This window comes from Cynocephalus volans, chromosome 10, assembly GCF_027409185.1.
Source record: "Cynocephalus volans isolate mCynVol1 chromosome 10, mCynVol1.pri, whole genome shotgun sequence".
NCBI classification, from domain to species: domain Eukaryota; kingdom Metazoa; phylum Chordata; class Mammalia; order Dermoptera; family Cynocephalidae; genus Cynocephalus; species Cynocephalus volans.
The window spans coordinates 93,411,759-93,430,235 of NC_084469.1; the positions used below are offsets into that span (position 1 = coordinate 93,411,759).

Genomic DNA, 18,477 nt, shown 5'->3' on the forward strand with positions numbered 1-18,477 from the left:
ACCCTCGACGTGCACACTTGTTACCCAAACTCAACGAACATCACAAACTCGGTGCCCGGAGACCCCTCCCCCATAACACTAGCCTAAGTGTCCTCATCTGCAAAAACGGGACCAGGGGTTTGAGCATCTCCTTCTGCAGAGGAGAGAAACTGAGGCACAGGACAGGCAGCTGGCTGAGGCCAATCACATCCTCAGGGAGTTACCCCCACAAGGAGCTGAGAGGCCAGGTCACCCACCCAGCCCGGAGGAAGCTTCCCTGGAGGGCGGGTGGCCGGGGCAATGCCCGAGGGCGAACCCTCCCTCCCAGTTCCTGGAAGCTCTCCCTTCTGCCTCCAGGCCTTTGCCCGAGCAGCGCCCACCTCCCGGAGCCCCATCTGTCTGCTTTTCTACCTCCCAATGGCAGCCCTGGCCCGTTCCCCCCACGCTGTGTCCAATGCCCAGTTCTTTACTTGATCTCTGGGTTTCTGACTCTGGGGTTACAGCGCCCTATCGTATCGGTGTCTCAGAGCCAATTCTGGAAACCCAGGCTCTGGACGGGGCTGCCTGAGGCTCCCCAGGGCTGGTCCTCGCCGCAGAGCCTGGACAGGGTTCAGGTCCTGGGCCAGGGAGCAGCTCCCACTGGCTGCGCCAGGAGGTTGGGGCAGGGCCCAGCTGGCCGAGGGCTGGAATGCAGGCCCGGCTGGCTGCCCCCAACGCCATCTGGTTTCCATCTGCCCAGCCCAGCAAGGCCCAACTTCAAAGGCTCCTCTGGCTGGCCACTTCCTCTGGCCTGGCTGCCTGCAGTGAAGGGCCAGGGCGGCCCCTACTTCCTCCTCATCCTCCTGGAGTCCAGGGAACCCCTGAGGCCACCTCTCAGGGGTCCCCGAGACCCCCCTGATGGCCTGGTCCTGGTCTCCCCCCTGAAACCACGCCCAGCTGCTGCCTCCCATAGCCCCGGGGAGCTGTTGCACTTTTCCCAGCACCCACGTGGCCACCCCCTGCACAAACCCCATGGCTCTCCACACACCAGAGTCCACGTGATAGATAAGGCCCTGTCCCGTGTCACTGAGCTCCGAGCTCTATCCGCATGGCCCACCCTCTGGGCTTCACCAACATGTGCCACGCCCCGTCGAGCTGCTGGGCCTGTGTCCCTCCCTCAGACCCGCCTCCCATGCTGTGCCCAAACCTCTCCGTCCCGGCTGGCGTTGCCCACTGATCTGCAGGGCAGCGCATCTGACGGCCGGTCCACCCCACCCCTGCAAATGAGTCTCAGTCGTGTGAGCCCCTTGCCCGTCTTGAAGCCTGGCCCACAGCAGCTCCCGGGAACCAGGCCTGGAACACGGCCGATGGGAAGGGGACGCCCTCACCCCCATGGCGACGCGCGGCCCACCTGCTTGAATTGCTCCTCATAGGTCCAGTCCCCGTGGTCAGGTGGCTGCAGCTGGGGCGCCACATGGGCGGCCCCTCCAGGGTGAGCCGGGCTGGGTCCCGGCCGCTCCGAGCCACCCAGTGCCCTGGGAATGCCATCGCCGCGGAAGGCCTGGGGAGGCTGCGCCTTGCGGGGGAACAGGGCTGTGGAGCCCAGGCTGGCGGGGCCCGGGGGACCCAGCCCCTCCTCCTCTTCCTCCTCCTCCTCCTCGTCCTCGTCCTCATAATCATCCTCCTCGTCCTCCTCCTCATCCCCAAGGTCTTCCTCCAGCTCCTCTTCCCATTTTGGCTTCCTGGGGCAGGCAGAGGGCACAAGTCAGGGGAGAAGACACCAGCGCATCCCAGCCCCGGGGCAAGGTCCACTCCCATCCCAACCTCAGTGTCTGTCCCTGAAAACAGGGACAGCGGGGCCCCTACCGGCTCAGGCTGCAGAGAAAACCGGCCAGCACGTTTTGTTCCCAACAATTAGCTCAGAAGGCGAGAGCTGCCCCTTCAGCATAAGCCCCGGCCCCCACCTGCCTGGGCTGCCTCCCCGCCCTGGCTCCCCACTGCCGCATGGGCTTCCTTGCTGGGCCTTGAAAATCAGCACGTTGAGCTGGTTCCTGCCTCAGGGCCTTTGCTCAGGCTGTTCCCTCACCAGGCATGCCGTTCCCCAGCTCCCTTCCCCTCCTCGAGGTTGTCCCCTCTTCAGAGACAACTTCGCCCACCTCTACCCACAGAGACTGGATCCCCCAGACCACCGGGGTCTCCCAAGTGCCCAACTCGCAATCTTGCAGCAAGCAGGCCCTCAGCAGGTCCCAGTGGGATGCACACTCTGGGCAGGTCCCACCCAGGTTGCAGCCTTTGCCTGCCCCTGCTGCTGAAGGCATAGCCACGTGGGGCTGGGCCGTTTCAAATTAATAAAAATAGAAGAGAGTTAAAAATGGAGAATGTCGGTCCCCCAGACACGTTTCATATGTGACCGCAGCTCCCATGCTAGATGGACAGGTTATGTCTCTCGTATGCGCTACATGCTCAATAAGCACTCCCTCGATGAGCAAGACTGACAGGTGTCAACAGCCCCCCAGACCCCAACTCACAGGTCATCGTCAGAGCCCACGTCCTCAAAGTGCCCGTCTCCTTCGGTGCGTCCGGGCCCTTTCCTGCCTCTGCCTGGCAGGGTGGGAGAGCCTGGTGTCCCCTCCCGGGCTGTGTCCTCGTCCTCAGAGCCTGGTGGCCCATCCTCAGAGCCACCGGGGCTGGGTGGATGTCCGAGACCTGCGGCAGCAGCCCGCATAGCGGCCAGCGCAGCCATCTGTGCCCGCTGCATGCGAGCATTCTCAGGCTCTCTGTCCTCATCGGGGGTGGCCCGTGCCCGGGCCGGGGGACCAGTGGGGGGGTCGGGGGTCGGCTGCTGCCGGGCTTCCAGCTCCTGGCGGGCCCGCTGCTGCCTCTGTAAGAGCGTCTCCATCACGGCCTGCAGCTTCATGGCTCTGCGGGCCGGGCCACCACCCCGGGCACCAGGGGTGGGTGGCGGGGGCGGCCCCTGCGGGGAGGGGGCCCGACCGCACTGCAGTGTGGGGGCCGCGGGGGAGCTGGGGCAGTGCAGCGTGGCGGGGGGTGGGGGCGGGGGCCGCCGGGCTCAGGCTGAAGTCTGGTGCGGCATGCCTTCCTCTCACACTGGGCACCAGGGAGCAGCGGCAGGCATCAGACTCACTCACGTGTTTGCAGAAACCTGGGGGGAGGCAAGAGAGACGGTCAGACCACACCGGAGCCCTCTGCCCTGTCCTTTCCACTGGCATCGGCCCACAAGGGCCTCTGGGAAAATCCCTCATCTCCGCTGTCATTGGGATGCAAAACTGGTGGCCTCCCTGGAGGCAGAGGAGCACACTCTCTCCATCTGCCCCCTCTGTCCACCTTCCAACGGGCCTGGGTAACAGGGTCTCCTCATACGGGATTCCCAAAGGTCTCAAGGTCTCCACCTGTCTATTCCACAGAAAAACACGTTGTCCCCAACTGTGCCCACCCAATCAAGGCTTGGATTATTGCTTCACAAGCAGGGCTGTGGCGGGGGGGGGGGGGGGGGGGGGCGGGGGGCAGGCATTCCCTGCCTCTGATTGGCTACAGCTGGCCATGGGCCCCAGTGTCCAGGAGGGGTCTAGGTTCTGGTTCCAAGTTCCAGGAGCTACTAGCACCCATGTTGGAGCAGCCTGGTCCAGACAGTCCTTTCTCAGACTAACAGAGGTGATGGCTCATCCAGATTGAGCACTGGCTGTACACAGGCCCAGAGCTAAACCTCCCCCATTCACGCACGCATCCTCTGTCAGAGACGCCTAAGCCTCAACCTCTCTGGGCCTCAGTTTCCCCACCTGCAAAACGGCCTGGATAATAGCACCCACCTCGCTGTGCTCACCAGGGATGGAGGCACCAGGGCAGTCCCCTTTTTACAGATGAGGAAAACTGGGGCTTGAGGACATAGAAGGCCAGGACTTGACCCTGGGTCTGGGTCACGGTCACAGCTTCCCACAGTGAACCCACACCCTCTGCAGGAGGACAGGGGTCTGGAGTTCCCCAGTCCTCTGGGACTCCAAGTGGGCAAATGATCCAGAATGCAACACACCCTGGCCCCAGCCTAGGTGCCCTTCTACCCACCCCAAGCCCTAATTGCCAGGGCTCCGGGCAGGGAGGGATGTCCCATAGCCAGGACCTGGGTCCCACCCCAGCCCCCCGCCCAAGCTCAGGCCACATCCCCACCCACCCAGGCCGCCAATAAAACAAATCAGGCAGAACCCAACAGGCCCGGCCGTGACACCCTAGCTGTACAGACGGTACATTGTGAGGACAGCGGGGAGTGGGGAGCTGAACCTCCTCCAAGGAGGAAGGGTCCAGGAGGCCACCCCTAACCCCTAACCTGGCAAATGAACCCTCACGGCTCATAAACCCCTCCGGGGGCAGAGGGGCCCAGAGAGGGGAGAGGACTGGGGCCACAGCCACCCAGTGAGCAGAGGCTCCTGGTAGCTGGCCGCACTCTGGATCCCTCTGGTGACCTGCCTGACCCCACCCAGAGGCGTCTTGTGCAGCATAGACCCCTCCAATCATGGGAGGAGCCCTGCAGAAGCCACAGGGAACCCAGCAGTCACCCCTTCTCCCCAGACACCCTTTACGAAGATCCCCAGGGACTTCCAGCCCTGTGGGTAAAAGCACAATGGGGGGAGGCAGGTGGGTGGCCTCTGTGGGGAAGGGGAGGAGGTCACATGCCTAAAGGGCCCCAGTGGTCCCCTCTGTCCTTGTCTGTCCCTGTCTGTCCGGTGGGGCAGAGATCCCTGGGCACAAAGACCTTCTCAAGGGGCATGGCGCTGGAGAAAACAACCTCGTCCTCCAGAGGCCGCAAAAGCAGCACCCAGCCCCACCACCCCAGGGGCTGGCGGTCACCCCCCCACCCGCCCCAAGAAGTGCTGAGGGGACATTTCTGGCCCAGTGTCTGGTCTGGTCTATCGCCCCTCCTCCACCTTTGACAATTTCAGGACAAGCCCCCCCCCACGGAAACGCTCCAGGCAACGCCCCCCCCTCTTCAGGGGGTGCAGAAGGAAGAGGCCAGAGGAAGCCACTCCCCCACCGCCCCCCTTCCCAAGCCTGCTGGGTTTAATGACCCTTCCGGGTCGCTGGGTGGGGGGAGGGGAGCAGGACCAGGGCTCCACGTTGGGGCCGGTGGAGGGGGTAGGTGGGAACCCCCCATGCACCCCTGGGCCCTGGCCTGGGCCCCCCCATTGCTGCCATTAACCCTAAGCTGGCGACACCCACTCCCTCTAGACCCTGCCCCCACGAGCCCTTTGTCCTCTGCCCCCCCACCCCACTTTATGATAGCCCTTTTGGGAGAGGCAGGGACTGGGTGCCGGTGGTCGCTGGGACCCGGCTGGGGGGCGGGAGGCGGGAGGGACCCAGGGCCACACCCTCCCCCCCCAGGCCGCGGGAGAGAGAGGTCACCCGCTCGGGCAGGGCCTTGCAAAACACGGTTATTTAAAGAGTTGAGCAAGCCTCGGGGGCCCGCGGGTGGCGAAAGGGGCCCCTCATTCCACGGAGGGAAAAGGAGGGGGAGGGGCGGGGCAGAAAGCTGGGGAGGGGGGGCGCCAAGAAAGTGGGGGGCGAGCGCCCCGGAGGAAGCCAGAGAAGAAAAACTCAAGACGGAGAAGAAATCAAACGGCAAAACCCCCGGCGCGGCGCGGACCTCAAAGGCTTCTTGGAAAGCGGCCGATTTGCATGGGTTGGGGGGGGTGGCACCCCCGGGCCCGAGCTGCTAAAAACGGAAGATGTTGACAAACCCGCCGCCGGGGTCGTTGGCGTTGACACACACGCGCCGCCCTCGCCCGCTTTTGTGTCTGGGGGGCACCGACTCGGGGGCGTCTTCCTGGGAGCACGGGGGCCCCTCTCTGCCCCGGAGCCGGCACTAGATCCATAAACCCCGCAGGCTGGGGAGGGTCGCGGGGAACTGTCCCCCCCGCCGCCGCGCGCCCTCCCCTCCGGGGGGTCCCGCACAAACACCCAATTCCGAAGAATAAAACCGCGGGGTGCAGCCCCTCGCGCGCGCACGGAGCCCATTTCCTTCCGCCGGGGGAGCGCGCACCCGCGACCCCCGGTGCGCCCCAGTGCGATCTGATGAGGGGTGAGGTCTCCATCCGGGCCGCAGGGAAGACCCCCCGAAACCCCACCTGTTGGGGCCGCCCTCCCAGTCCCAGACCCCCCACCCACGTCTCTGCCTAACTTCGGGGACCCCCCACCCCAGTGGGGTTCCCAGGGCGCACTGGCGCCCAGCCCGGGGCCGGAACCCGCGCGGTGCGAGGGCAGCCTGACCCCCACCCCGCCCAAGCCTTACCGCGCAGGTCGGCTCGGGGGTCGCATGTCCCCTGCCCGGCCCCGCCTGGCCTCCCCGGCGCTGGCTCCGGGCCGCCCAGCCCGCCGGGGTCGTGCCGCGCGCCGACTCACCGAGCCGCCCGCCGCGTCCGCGTCTACACCCCCATCCGCCGGATTGGTGAGAAGCTCCGTGCGCGCGGACGGCCCCCCCCGCCCTCCCCTCCCCCCACCCGGGCGCTCACCGCCCCGCAGACAAATCACCGGGTGACAAATCGCTCTCAGATGCAAATACCTCGCCGGTGATTCAGCGCCGCGGCCCGGGACGCGGGGGGTTCGGGGGGGGCGTCTCGCGAGGCCCCCTCCTCCTTCCCCGGACGCCCCGTTGCCCCCCGCGCTCGGTCCGACGATGCACGATCAGCCAAAGGGGCTTGGGGACCGGGAGAAGAGTGGACGGAAAATTTCAGGTCGTGGCCCCTTTAAGGGATAATAAATAATAAAAGGGAAGGGGAACAGCTCCGCGGGACGCCCCGCCCCCTGCCTAGGGACGGTGGGCAAAGTGCGCGCTGCGGCCCGGAGCGCAGAGGGCACCGAGGGCGGGGGCGGGGCTGAGAGCGCCGGAGCGGGAGGGTCAGGGGGTTGGGCCTCCTCCAGAGCGGGCTGGGGGTGGGTGGGTCTCGCAGCCGGGTCCCCGACCCTCTCCCCCTATCTTACTTAGCCCTAGGATGGGCCTACGGGGCTTGGAGTTTCACCTCTGCCCCTTAGACTGCGCGACCTGGAGAGAGAGACTGCACCCCCCCCAGAGCCTCAGTTTCCAAGTCTGTAAAATGGGGATTGAAGACTCGGTGAATAACCGAGCTACGGTGACGACGAAAAGAACGGAGAGTGGGCGAGGTCGGTGGAAGGGAGCCAGGGCCCTGCCCTGGGGGCGCAGCCCGGTGGGTGTGGGGAGGGGTCTCGGAGAGGGAACCGCGGCAGGTGGGGGGCACGGCCCAAGCAAAGGTGCAGGGGTCCCCGGAAAGGCTCCTCGTGAAATCCGGACGACCCCTACCCCGGACTGTCACCACCTCTTGGGAGCCTGACAACCCACGGTCCAGGAGACCAGATTGTCCTCCTGATCCTAATAGTTTAATAGTAACTGTCGTGGTGTGAGCGCTGGCGGCCCGGCCACGTGCCCAGTGCGTGAGGTTGATTCAAGTGTTCAACCCGCGCATCTCTATGGAGTGGAGACTGTCCTTGTCCCCATTTCGTAGAGCAGGAAACTGAGGCGCAGAGCCGGGTGCGAGGAAGGCGGTGGGGGTGTGTGTGGGGAGTGTGAGCCCAGCAGGAGGCGACCCCAGCGGGCTGATCGCAGGGCCCCAGGCTCCAGCCCAGACAGGAGCCACGCGACAGCGTGGAGGGCGGACGGGTGGAGGGGCCCCCTTCTCGAGGGTCCCAACAGGCGGGGCTCGAGAGATGGGGGTCGCGGGCAACCTCCTTCCTTTTCCCGAAGGCACACAGCGTTGCCGCTGTCTCAGCCCCACCCCCACAGTGCGCGTCACCCCCCAAACTTTCAAGCCCACGCTCCAGGGTATTCCCAAGTCCAGTGACTTGGGGGCTGCAGAGTGGCCCCTCATCCCAGGGCCAGAGTCTTACCCGCCCCTTTCCGGAACCCAGGCCTCCGGCCCCAGGACCATGTGTAGCCTAATGGTAGCAGGTGGCTGTGGAGCCTCCACCTTGAGGCTGTTAAACACCCAACCGCAGCTGACCCCCATCCCTGAGGGCGGGGCGCGAGACATCTGCAGTTTAGAGACTCTCCCTGAGGCCCAGGTAAGGGGGTGGGCCCTACTGGGCTAGGCCCCAGCTCGGGTCTCCCAGGTGCAGGAGAGTCCCCTCCCAGCAAAGACGAACCCACCATACATCACCCTCTGCCCCACCTGGGCTCTCTGTGCCTTAGTTTCTCCCTCTGTAAAGTGGGTCAATATTAATTCATCCCCTGTACGGTAGTTTTGGGCATTACACTTCGAAAGGCAGGAGGCAGGGTCGGGGAATCATTAGCCTGAAGGTTAGGACGATCAGTGCCCCCGCCCCCATTTCCCCAGGGGAAGCTGTGGTCCTGGTAGCTGGGGCCCAGGAGGGTGAGGGGCTGCAGGATCCGCAGCTGCCTCCAGTGGGGGGGCTCCTATTTTTAGCCCAGGGAGGGAGCTGGGAATTTATACACAGACTTGCTGGCTCCACCGTATCCGAGGATGTCGCGAATTCCCCGGCGGGAGGGTGGGCAGCCTGTGAATTTAGGTCAGTGCAGGTCCCTGTCTGACTCTGTTTCTCAAGCTGCAAAATGGGTACAGCAACCGCAGCCCTATAAGGTTTCCTGGCCAGACCGTCTTGTGGTGTCCCTGTAGGTTTGGGACAACCCCCCCCTCCCCCAGAAAACCAGCCTGATCTTCACCCAACCCCAGCGTCAGGCATAGCCCCCATCCCATCACCCCGTTTATATTCACTGAGGCTTTTCTATTATACATCTCACCCCCGCCTTGGGTACAGGAGGCCCGAGAAAATGTAATTTTAATTTATTTTAAAAGAGGAAAGAAATAAACCCGAGTATAATAATAACGAATATATAATCATGCATCCAACCTAAATTATATTCGTCTTAATACCGAGGCAACCTTAAAATGTCATTTTAGGGCCGGTCCATGGCTCACTCGGGAGAGTGCGGTGCTGATAACACCAAGGCCGCGGGTTCGGATCCTGTATAGGGATGGCCGGTTCGCTCACTGGCTGAGCGTGGTGCTGACAACACCAAGTCAAGGGTTAAGATCCCCTTACCGGTCATCTTAAAAAAAAAAAAAGTCATTTTAAATATTGTTTCATAGAAGGGGCCCTCAAAACAAAAATGCCTCGGACGCGGGAAATTAATAAAGCAGCCCTGCTTGTCCCATTTCTCAGCGGGGATACTCTCACCCGGGGTCCAGGTTGGGGTACGAATGAGCGACACCCCCCCTTTCAGACGCTGGGGACCCCCTGGACTCCCAAGAAACATTTGTAGTGTCCGGAAACCTCCGCGGGGTGTTTGCGCCACCTGCTGGGCCCCCCTGGGGCTGCAGTCGGTGGGCGGGGCTGCAGTTGGTGGGCGGGTCAGATCCAGTGGCCGCTAGGTGGCGCCGTCACACCTGAAAACGAGTTTCCCGATTTAGATTTGGGGAAACTGAGGTCCCCAGAGCAATTTTTTCTCTTCTTTAGCTGCTTTTGAATACTCCAGGGTTGCCAGATAAAATGCAAGACTCCCAGTTAAATTTGAATTTCAGTTAAACAACAGAAATGTTTTACTGTAAGTGTCCCACATATGGCATGGGACATACTTACACAGACAGTCCCTGACTCAGGATGGTTCCACTTAAGATTTTTTGACTTTAGGATGGTGTGAAAGTGATACACGTCCAGTAGAAACCGTACTCGAGCACCCATATGATTATTCTGCTTTTCACTTTCAGCCGAGTTCAATAAATCACATGAGATCATCAGCATTTATTATAAAGCAGGCTTTGTGTTGGACGACTTTGCCCAACTGTAGGCTAATGTAAGTGTTCTGAGCACGTTTAATGTAGGCTAAGCTAAGCTATGGTGTTCAGTAGCTTAAGTGTATTAAATGCATGTTCAACTTAACGATATTTTCAACTTGCAATAGGTTTATCGAGACGTTGCCCCGCTGTAAGTCAAGCATCTGTGCTAAAAAAGTATTTGCTGTTTCTCTGCAACTCACATAACTGCAAGTCCATGGGGGCTGGCGGGTTAGCTCAGTTGGTTAGACCGTGGTGTTATAACACCAAGGTCACGGGTTTGGATCCCCATACCAGCCAGCCAACCCCCCGCCAAAAAAATAATCACATACCTGCCAGTCCTATATTTTCATTTGCTAAGTCTAGCAACTGTATCCATGGGCTTCTCCAAAACTGAGCTGGCCATCTGCCCTCATCCTGTCCTCCTCCACCCCAGGGTGGGTCTCAGGGTCACTCCGCTCCCTCCCCACCCAGACACCCACCCTTATCCCCATGCTGTGGCCCAGTTCCCAGCCCCACCCCCAGGTCAGCTGCAGTCATGCCTGGTCCTGGAAGCCCAATAGATTAGAATAGTCACGGAGATGGAATAAGAAATTGAAAAATGTCTGTGTCCTTCCCCATGTCCCTCCCCACTTAGAAGCTTCCCATGGTTCTCCTCGCTGCCAGGGGGAAAACCCAACTCGTCCTGGTGCTTGCAAAGTCCCCACCACCTATCTGTCCTCAGCCCCCTCTCATCTCCCCTCTTCTCCCCACTCTAGTCCCACGGGCTTCCTCCGTATCCCTCAAATCCACCAGACACACGTGCCCCAGGGCCTTTGCACTGGCTGCACCCTCCATCTGATGCACACGCTTCCCCCACCTCGGAGCTCAGTTACTATTTCCCAGATTCACCTCCTCCAGGGAGCCCTCCTGGAGTCCCACCACCACCACCAAGGTCAGGCTCCTGGTTACCGACAATGGGCACATGTGTTCTGCTTCTCTCTAGGCAGTTTTCCACTTACGGCCCCATCACCAACTAGACAGCAGCTCCGGGAGGGTGCGGCTGGAGGCAGAGACTCTGGAGTGATGAGCCTGGCACACACAAGGGGCTCTGAAAACAGGGTCTAGCGGAACACACGATCAGTTTTCAGACTGTTTTCAGACTGTGTGTGTTGATATAATTGTACTTGCACATGTCTCCTAAGTATAGGACACGATGCAGCGGAATCTGGTGTGCGCCTCCCTAGGCTCCCTAGTAACGTCTCACAAAACTGTGGCACAAACTCCCAGGCGGGAGGCGGACGCGACGTGGGTCCAGTTCTGCAAAACTGTATCACAATTGTGGGTTCCATCACAAGGGTCCTTCATGGGAACCCCCCTCACCCCCATCATCATCCTTAATCGCAGGCTCCATTTCAGTCATTTTGTCATTTCAAGAATGTCATATAAGGGGCTGGCCGGTTAGCTCAGTTGGATAGAGAGCCACCTTGTAACATCAAGGTCAGAGGTTCAGATCCCTGTACCAGCCACCAAAAAAAAAAAAAAAGTTATGTAAATGGAATCATATATCATGTGACCTCGTGGAGACTGGCTTTTTTGCTTAGCATAATTCCTGGAGATCCATCCAAGTCACTGGATTTATCAGTAGTTTGTAGTTTGTTCCCTTTTACTGCTGAGTGGAATTCCATGATGTGATGCACCACGGTTCCCTTAACTTTGTTTTCCCTGGTGGCTGGTGCAGCAACCTGAATCTTGAGCTGAGTGTTGTCAGCACCACGCTCTACCCAGCCGAGCTAACCGATCACTCCCTTCATTTGTTTAACCGTTTACCTGTTGAAGGACAACTAGGTTGTTTCCAGTTTGGGGCAATGAAAGATAAAACTGCTGTGAGCATTTGTGTACCAGCCTTTGTGTAAGTTGTCCTTTTCCTGGGATAGAGGTCCAAGAGTCCTCCTTTAAGTGTGCTTTTTCAACAAATTTGTTTTTCACAGAGAAATCCATCACATCTCTCTATGCATACCCCAACACGCTTGGTCATTCATCCCACAGATATTTATTCAGCCCTACTGTGTGCGGGGCCCTGGGGTCACACCGGGGAGCAAGTCAGACATGTCTCCAGCAGCTATAGTACAAGGTGAGCACACCCATGATGCTGGGCAGCCCTGGGCAGGCCCAGAGGATGCACCTGACCGAGACTGGAGGAATCCAGGAGGACTTCCTGCAGGAGGAGGCGACTGAGCTGAGACTTGATGGATAAGTGGCAGTGGGGTGCACCCAGCAAGAAAGAGAAAACAGCCTGTGCCAATGGCCAGAGGCAAGAAGGATGATAGCATTTCAAGAAGCCACAGTTGAGAGTGTAAGTTCGGGGTGGTGGGGGGAAGAGTTGGGCAGGGCTTGTGAGCAAAGGAGAAAATTTCATCCTCACCTACAGCCCAGTCCAGGAGGTCTTGAAGACCAGAACAAACAAGCTTTAGGTCAGTGTCAAAACCACCTGATATTTTGGCCTGTTGGTCTCACATTAGCATCTCAGCAAATTTGGGAGGACTGGGGCCCTGAAAGAGAGGGGCACTTGTCCGAAGGGGTGCAGGGCTTGAGGGGAGCCTGCCCGAATGCCTCCCCTTCCGAGGGGCACCACAGCTGCACCCACCAAGAGGTGGGCTCTTCCCGCCCCCTTCAATCTGGATGGTACTTGTGACAGCTCCAAGCCACACAGTGTGACAGAAGAGACCTTGTGGGACTTCTGTGCTCAGGCCTTAAGAGCCTGTGTAGCTTCCACCTCCTTTTGGAAGCTTCTGCTAAAGAATAAGTCTGACTTCTCAAGACTGCCATGTTGGAAGGAAGCCCAAGAAACCACATGGAGGATTCCCCCAGTTGCCCTCCAGTAGAGCAAAATTTTCTCAGGCCTTCCTGCTCCAGCCCCAGCAACCGCAGTCAGTGCCACGTGGGTCAGAAGAACCATCTGGCTTAGCCCAGTCACCCCACAGAATCCTGGAGTTAATAAATGGATGCTGGTCTACAAATCTGTTTGGGGTGGTTTGTGTCAGTCTCTTGCCAGGGCAGCTCTGTGTGCTGTGGTCCAGGGAGGACTGATTTATTGATTGATATCCATGATTTCCCCAGCAGCGGAGACTCTGCACACTCACCAGGGAGCAGTTATAATACTTAATCTCACAAATTCTAAGGTGCGTGTTGTTTTTGCATTTTAATATCTCTGAGAGTGGACGGATCTAACAATCTTACAGTCAACCACAAAACAGTGTGTGAAAACATGACACTTTCTGAAAGATCCAGAAAGTATCGGTATTGGGGCATCTTCAATTTCGAGAAATACAGAAATAATGATTACAATATCAATAGCAGACATCGCGGCAAACCCGTACCAAACGTTAGAGGACAAAACATTTTCACTGATTATCTTGGACAACAATAAAGCTATTAATAGGGCCGGCCCGTGGCTCACTCGGGAGAGTGCGGTGCTGACAACACCAAGGCCACGGGTTCGGATCCCATATAGGGATGGCCCGTTCGCTCACTGGCTGAGCGTGGTGCTGACAACACCAAGCCAAGGGTTGAGATCCCCTTACCGGTCATCTTAAAAAAAAAAAAAAAAAAGCTATTAACAAGAGAGCAATAACTTCTGTTTAAGCAGCCCCCGCCCTTTCCGATTCTCACAGAGTCTGCTCAGAGAGGGGCACCGTGCTGCCCTGGGACACACAGCCCGCGTGCTGCGGGCCCACCGCTCCCGGCTTCGGCGTCCTGGCAGGGGCCAGGCGGTGCACCTCGGCGTGGGGGGCGGCGGGGTCTGAGGGTCCGGGCCGGTGGGGCCGGCGGGGGCGTCGAGGCGCGCAGGGACAGACGCGGCGGAAGGCCTGTCGGAAGTGGGAGCCCAGGAAGGCGTAGAGCAGCGGGTTCAGAGCCGAGCTGCTGTAGGACATGCAGTGCGCCCAAGTCTTGAGCGCGTAGGCGGCGTAGCTGCGGGGGTGCCAGGCACCCGCCGGGCCCAGCGCCTGCAGCACCAGGAACAGCTGGATCGGGCCCCAGCAGGCGGCGAAGAGCAGGACCACGGCCGCCACCAGCCGCGAGACCTTGGCCCGCACGGCGCCCGCGCGCTGCGCCAGCCGCCGTCCCTGGGGTGCGGGGTGGGAGGCGGTGGTTAGAGGGAAGGGCTGAGGGCGCGCGGGGCCAACCCCTCTGAGCGCCGCTCCCTGGCCCACCCGCAGCCCCTCCGTACCTGCCAGCTCAGAATCCCCGGGTGCGCTCCCACCCCTGCGCCCGCCCCGCAGTCCGCGCACCTGCAGGGCACCGTCGGCGGGCGCGGGGCGCACGGCGGCCCGGCCCAGGTGGCGCAGCATGGCCCCGTAGCAGGCGCAGGTGGCGAGCAGCGGCAGGAGGTAGAGCGCCAGCAGGTTGTAGAGCGCGAAGGCGCGCTCCAGCGCGCGGCTGGGGAAGGCCTCGCTGCAGTAGGTGCGCGGCCCGGGCGAGAGGCGGTGCAGGGCGAGCACCGGCGCGGACACGGCCGCCGAGCCTGCGCCACACGACGTGAGGAAGACCGCGCCCGGGGCACGAGGACTTGTCCCCCCACCCCGCGCGGTCCCCGGCTGCACTCACCCACCCAGATGCTGAGGCTGACGGCCAGCGCCAGGCGGGGCGTGCGGCGGTGCAGGGCGCGCAGCGGGAACACCGTCACGTACCAGCGGTCCACGCTCATCGCGGTCAGCGTGGCGCACGTGGCCTGCACCGAGACCTGGGAGAGCCGGGAGCCGGGTGCGGAGCCCGCCCTGCCCGTCCACCCCGCCGGTCCCCCCACACGTCCGACCACTCAGGCACACACGGGACGTGTCCTGGGTGGGGATGTCCAGTGGCCACGGGTTCAGGGGGGCAGGAGCAGGGGGGAACTGCGAGGGGAGCCCAAGAGGGTGGAGGAAGTGAGGGAGCCATTGGGGGTCTGAAGAGACAGCGCCCTCATGGGTTGGCGGGGCAGGCGGGGCAAGAAGCTGCAGGGCCCTAGTCGCCTCCCCGTGCCCACCTGCCGCCCCCTCCCTCCGTCACCCGGTCCCCGTCTGTATCCTTCCCCATTGCCCCGCCCCGCGCCCCCTCTCCGCGTCCAGGCCCCACCTCCACCGCGCCCACCCGGACTCTATCCGCGCCCCCGATGCTGGGCCCCCCAAGACCCTCTCCGGCCTGCCCTCGGTCCCGCCGCGCCCGCACCCACACTCCTCCCACCTGCCCGGTCCCGCTCCCCGCGCTTGACTCCCCGAGTCCGTCTCCCCGGCCCGCGCACCTGCTGGATGTAGTTGACGAACTTGCACATGAAGTCGCCCAGCACCCAGGCGGGCAGCGGGTAGAGCAGAGCCGTGAAGGGCACACAGCACAGCAGGAAGGTCACATCCGTGGCCGCCAGGTTGGCTGCGGGTGGGGGACGCGCGCGCGCTGGAAGCGGGCGCAAGGGCAGCAGAACAGCGCAGCGCCCTTGGTCCAGCCCCCTGGCCCCACCCGTGTCCAAGTGACCAGCACGACGGCTCGGGAAGGCTGCCCGAGCGGCTTCGGACACCCTCGGCCAGAGAAGTTGGGGCACCCCCTCGTCTCCCTTTGCAGATCAAACACCTCCCTGCACGGGTTTCATAGCCATTCCTGGTCGCCCCTGTCCGGGCTGGGAGAACCTGACCAGGTCATTGCTCCTCTGAGCCTCAGTTTCCTCCTGTGCAAGTTGGAGACTGTGGTGCTGGCGCAACAGCTGCCATAGAACAGCAACTCTGAGCGCACACCCGTGCCGGGTAGGGCACCCCACTATCGCACCAACACGCAAACTGAGGCTCAGAGAGCCACTGGGGCAGGGGTCGCAAACTGAGACGGCAGGCTAAGCCAGTCCCCACCCTCCACGCCTTTTGTTCAGCGGACACCGTGTCACAGGACCACACTGCAATCAGACAACTTCCGCGAGCGGCAGGGCTGTTTCTGGGTGCCCACGATCCCCACCCCCTTCCTTCCAGAAGGCACGGGAGCGCCAACCCTGGAGTTGGCGACCTCTAGCCTAAAGTAAAGAGACGATCTGGAAAGGACACCAGGGTGGCGGGGGAGCCCTGCAGGAGAGAGCGGGTCTGGGAGGCGCCCCCTGCGGAGCTAGCGGGCGCCCGTGGCCACTCTGCCCTCGTGGCGACCCCGGGAGTGGCAGGCAGGCGCGGCGCCGCGCCCGGCTCCTCACCGATATAGAAGTTGGTCACCGTCCGCATTTGCTTGTGGCGACAGATGACGTAGATGACAAGCGAGTTCCCTGCCAGGCCGAGCAGCATCAGCGCAGCAAAGAAAAGGGGCACGAGCCAGGCGTCTACGGTCCGCGGCGCCGGGCCCGTGCCGTCGTCCGAGGCGTTGGCACCGCAGCCCGGGCAGCCCGACGCGTTGGCCGGCGCCCACCAGGACGCGTTGGGCTCCGACGTGGCCGGGGCGCGCATGGCCTCTGGCCGCCCTCCTCCTCCCGGCCGCCCTCCTGGATTGCGCCCCGGAACCGCCGCTGGGACCCTTCTGTCTGCCGCCCGCCGGGGATGCGCCCGCGGAGTCCGGGAAAGGTCTCTGCCGGAGGCCGCGGGGTCCGGAGGGCGGCTCCGTTGAGCTAAACGGCTCCAATGCTGGCGCCGCAGCGGCCCCGCGTTTATACCCCTTGTCCCCCCCTTGTCCCCGCCTTCCCACCTCTCCGGCGGCCGCTCTCCCTGCCTGCGCGCCCTTCATTCACCAGCGCAGCACCCTCCCACCTCGTCCCCCGCTCCCCAGTGCGCTGTCAGGGTGAGACGCAGGAGGGGACCGGGGCCGAAGGAAGGGGTTGGGAGCGCAGCAGGGCAGGGGTTGGCTGCTGTGGACCCTGGACGAACGGAGACTCCTGGGCAGGACTAGCAGCCTGGGCGAAGGCACAGAAACAAAGGCTAGTTAAGGGCAGTGACTTTGGCTTTCCAAGGGACTGGAGCTCCAGGTGGGTGGGTTCCAGCTTGTGGTGAGTCCAGCCCTCAGCTGGGCCCTGAGTGAGGGTAGGGTAGGTTTATCCCCAAGACATCGGGAGCCATAGATGTTTCAGGGCAGGTGAGAGACATCCAGATCTGGCAATTTCTGACTGAATGTTGCTAATCAGACACAGAAAGTGTCCATCTCCCACCTAACTGGCAGCAAGTGGTTGATAACTGCAGGGGACATGGACACCTTCTGCCACTGAAAGCAGGAACCAGTGGAGGACAATTTACCAAGGCTGCAACCTTGACCCCACAACTTCCTACCTGGAAATGTACCCCAGAAACTTGCACACAAGGCCCCCTGCAGTCCATCCCATTACAGGCATGTTCAGGCCAGGCCATCGTGGAATACTACACAGCAGAGAAAAAGATGCTGCCATTTGGGTAATAAAAAAGACTAAAAAAGGGGGAAAATTGAATAAATAGGCATGGGCTCATAAATGCATCAAACATCTCCAGAGCGAGGCACAAAGAGCTTGGGGAGGGGGATGTCTCCCTGTTTACCCTCTTTATACCTTAAAAATTCTTCTTGACAATGGCCTAAAGAACAACAAAAGGAGGAAAAATCCCTTTGGGGAGATAATAAGGTACAAGTCAGGATGAGGAGACCTGGGGGTTCCTAGGTGGGCGGTAGGGAACTGTTCTGAGGACACTGCTGGGAAGTAGACTCAGGTGGCTGGACATTTGAGTTGGGGTCTCCGGGGAGCAGCAGGTCAAAGAGCCAGGGAGTTGGGACTTGGAGGGCCCCAGAGGGTATTAGAAAGGTACAGGACAGTCCCCTGGGAGTGAAGCACAAGAATGGGAGCAAGGAATTAACCCCTTCTCTCTCAGTTCATGTTCATGTCCATTTATTGAGCAGTTACCTCGCACCAGGTCAGGAAACCAAACATTGCCCACCCCCAGAAACCCCTCCCAGCCACTCCCCCTGGAGGTACCTTCTCTTCCTGATTTGCATCACCTCGAATTTCTTTAGCTTCTTTTTCACGCTTTTAACTGTTTCCCCTTTTGTTTTTCCCCCTTGCTGTTTATTTGTGAAGGCAATCGGTCTTTTGTCTGGTACCATTTCCACCAGGCTGGATGCGGCAGGTTACGTCCCTGGTTCACATGGTCTTCTGTCCCCCAAATATCTTGTGGACGGAAGGGTGGATTCCGATTCTGCAGCAGGTTTAATTTTCTGCTCTAAACCCTCCATGGCTACCCATCACCCTCCGGACAAAAAACACCTCACGGGAACCAGGCTCAGCCAGGACTCTGCTCTGGCCACTGTGGATGCCACCTGGCCTTCGCACTGTCTGTTCCCTCGGCCGCACACACCCTTCCCGCCTCACGGGGGAGCTCTAGCAGCGGCCACGCCCCCTCCCAGAGGCCGTGCTTGACCCTGACCGCCCCAGGCACCGCCGCCACCCTCTGAGTGGGGTGGGGTCTGGCTCCATCACTCTTGGGTCTCCAGCGCTCAGCACCACGTTCGTTTGTTGAATGAATAAAACGCAAAAGGTGGAAAGAGGGTGGGGGCTCCTTTCTAGAGACGAGTAAACTGAGGCTGCGACCGACCGGGGACGGGGCCGCCCGGCCGCGGCTCCCGGGGACCCTCTTTGCCGTTGGTGGGGGCATCCTCTGCCTCCAAAAGGACCCCTCGGTCCCCACGAGCAGGCCTGCTTCCCGGTCCCCCACACTCGCGCGACACCCCCAGCCGGATTCCCGGTTCCGTCCGCAGGCCGGGCCCCCGTGCCCCC

At 61.2% G+C, this 18,477-nt stretch overlaps 3 protein-coding genes across 4 annotated transcripts in view; 1 reads left to right on the forward strand and 2 right to left on the reverse strand.

Moving 5' to 3' along the window:
• The window catches only part of ARID3A (AT-rich interaction domain 3A), a 33,125-nt gene extending 26,686 nt beyond the window's left edge, over positions 1-6,439 (reverse strand). The window contains exons 1-3 of one of the 2 annotated variants that reach the window (XM_063111622.1): positions 6,367-6,439; positions 2,487-3,121; positions 1,370-1,700 (exon numbers count right to left, since the gene is read on the reverse strand). In XM_063111622.1, coding sequence (XP_062967692.1) covers positions 1,370-1,700; positions 2,487-2,875 — 720 coding nt within the window. In that variant the 5' untranslated portion in view covers positions 2,876-3,121; positions 6,367-6,439. Of the gene's footprint in view, positions 1-1,369; positions 1,701-2,486; positions 3,122-6,256; positions 6,335-6,366 lie in introns of those variants that run through there. The other variant, XM_063111621.1, reaches the window with a different exon arrangement.
• On the forward strand, positions 2,874-11,987 carry LOC134387496 (proline-rich protein 2-like). Its single transcript, XM_063109951.1, has 6 exons — positions 2,874-3,043; positions 4,962-5,103; positions 5,852-6,029; positions 6,114-6,412; positions 7,888-8,040; positions 11,799-11,987. The coding sequence occupies exons 1-6, from the start codon at positions 2,874-2,876 to the stop codon at positions 11,985-11,987; spliced, it is 1,131 nt and encodes a 376-aa protein (XP_062966021.1).
• Positions 11,988-13,430: 1,443 nt separating this feature from the next.
• KISS1R (KISS1 receptor) lies at positions 13,431-16,198 on the reverse strand. Its single transcript, XM_063108957.1, is given in 6 exon segments — positions 13,431-13,480; positions 13,483-13,876; positions 14,042-14,274; positions 14,358-14,493; positions 15,031-15,155; positions 15,952-16,198. Coding segments are annotated over 6 exon segments (1,185 nt in total).
• Positions 16,199-18,477: the final 2,279 nt, after the last annotated feature.

Bases quoted from the DNA above. Each gene is read 5' to 3' on its own strand.
- LOC134387496 (XM_063109951.1), top strand. From the start codon at position 2,874: ATGGCTCTGCGGGCCGGGCCACCACCCCGGGCACCAGGGGTGGGTGGC. The intron at 6,413-7,887 runs GTGAGAAGCTCC...TCCGGAACCCAG, and splicing joins CACCCCCATCCGCCGGATTG to GCCTCCGGCCCCAGGACCAT. The intron at 8,041-11,798 runs GTAAGGGGGTGG...TTCATCCCACAG, and splicing joins AGACTCTCCCTGAGGCCCAG to ATATTTATTCAGCCCTACTG.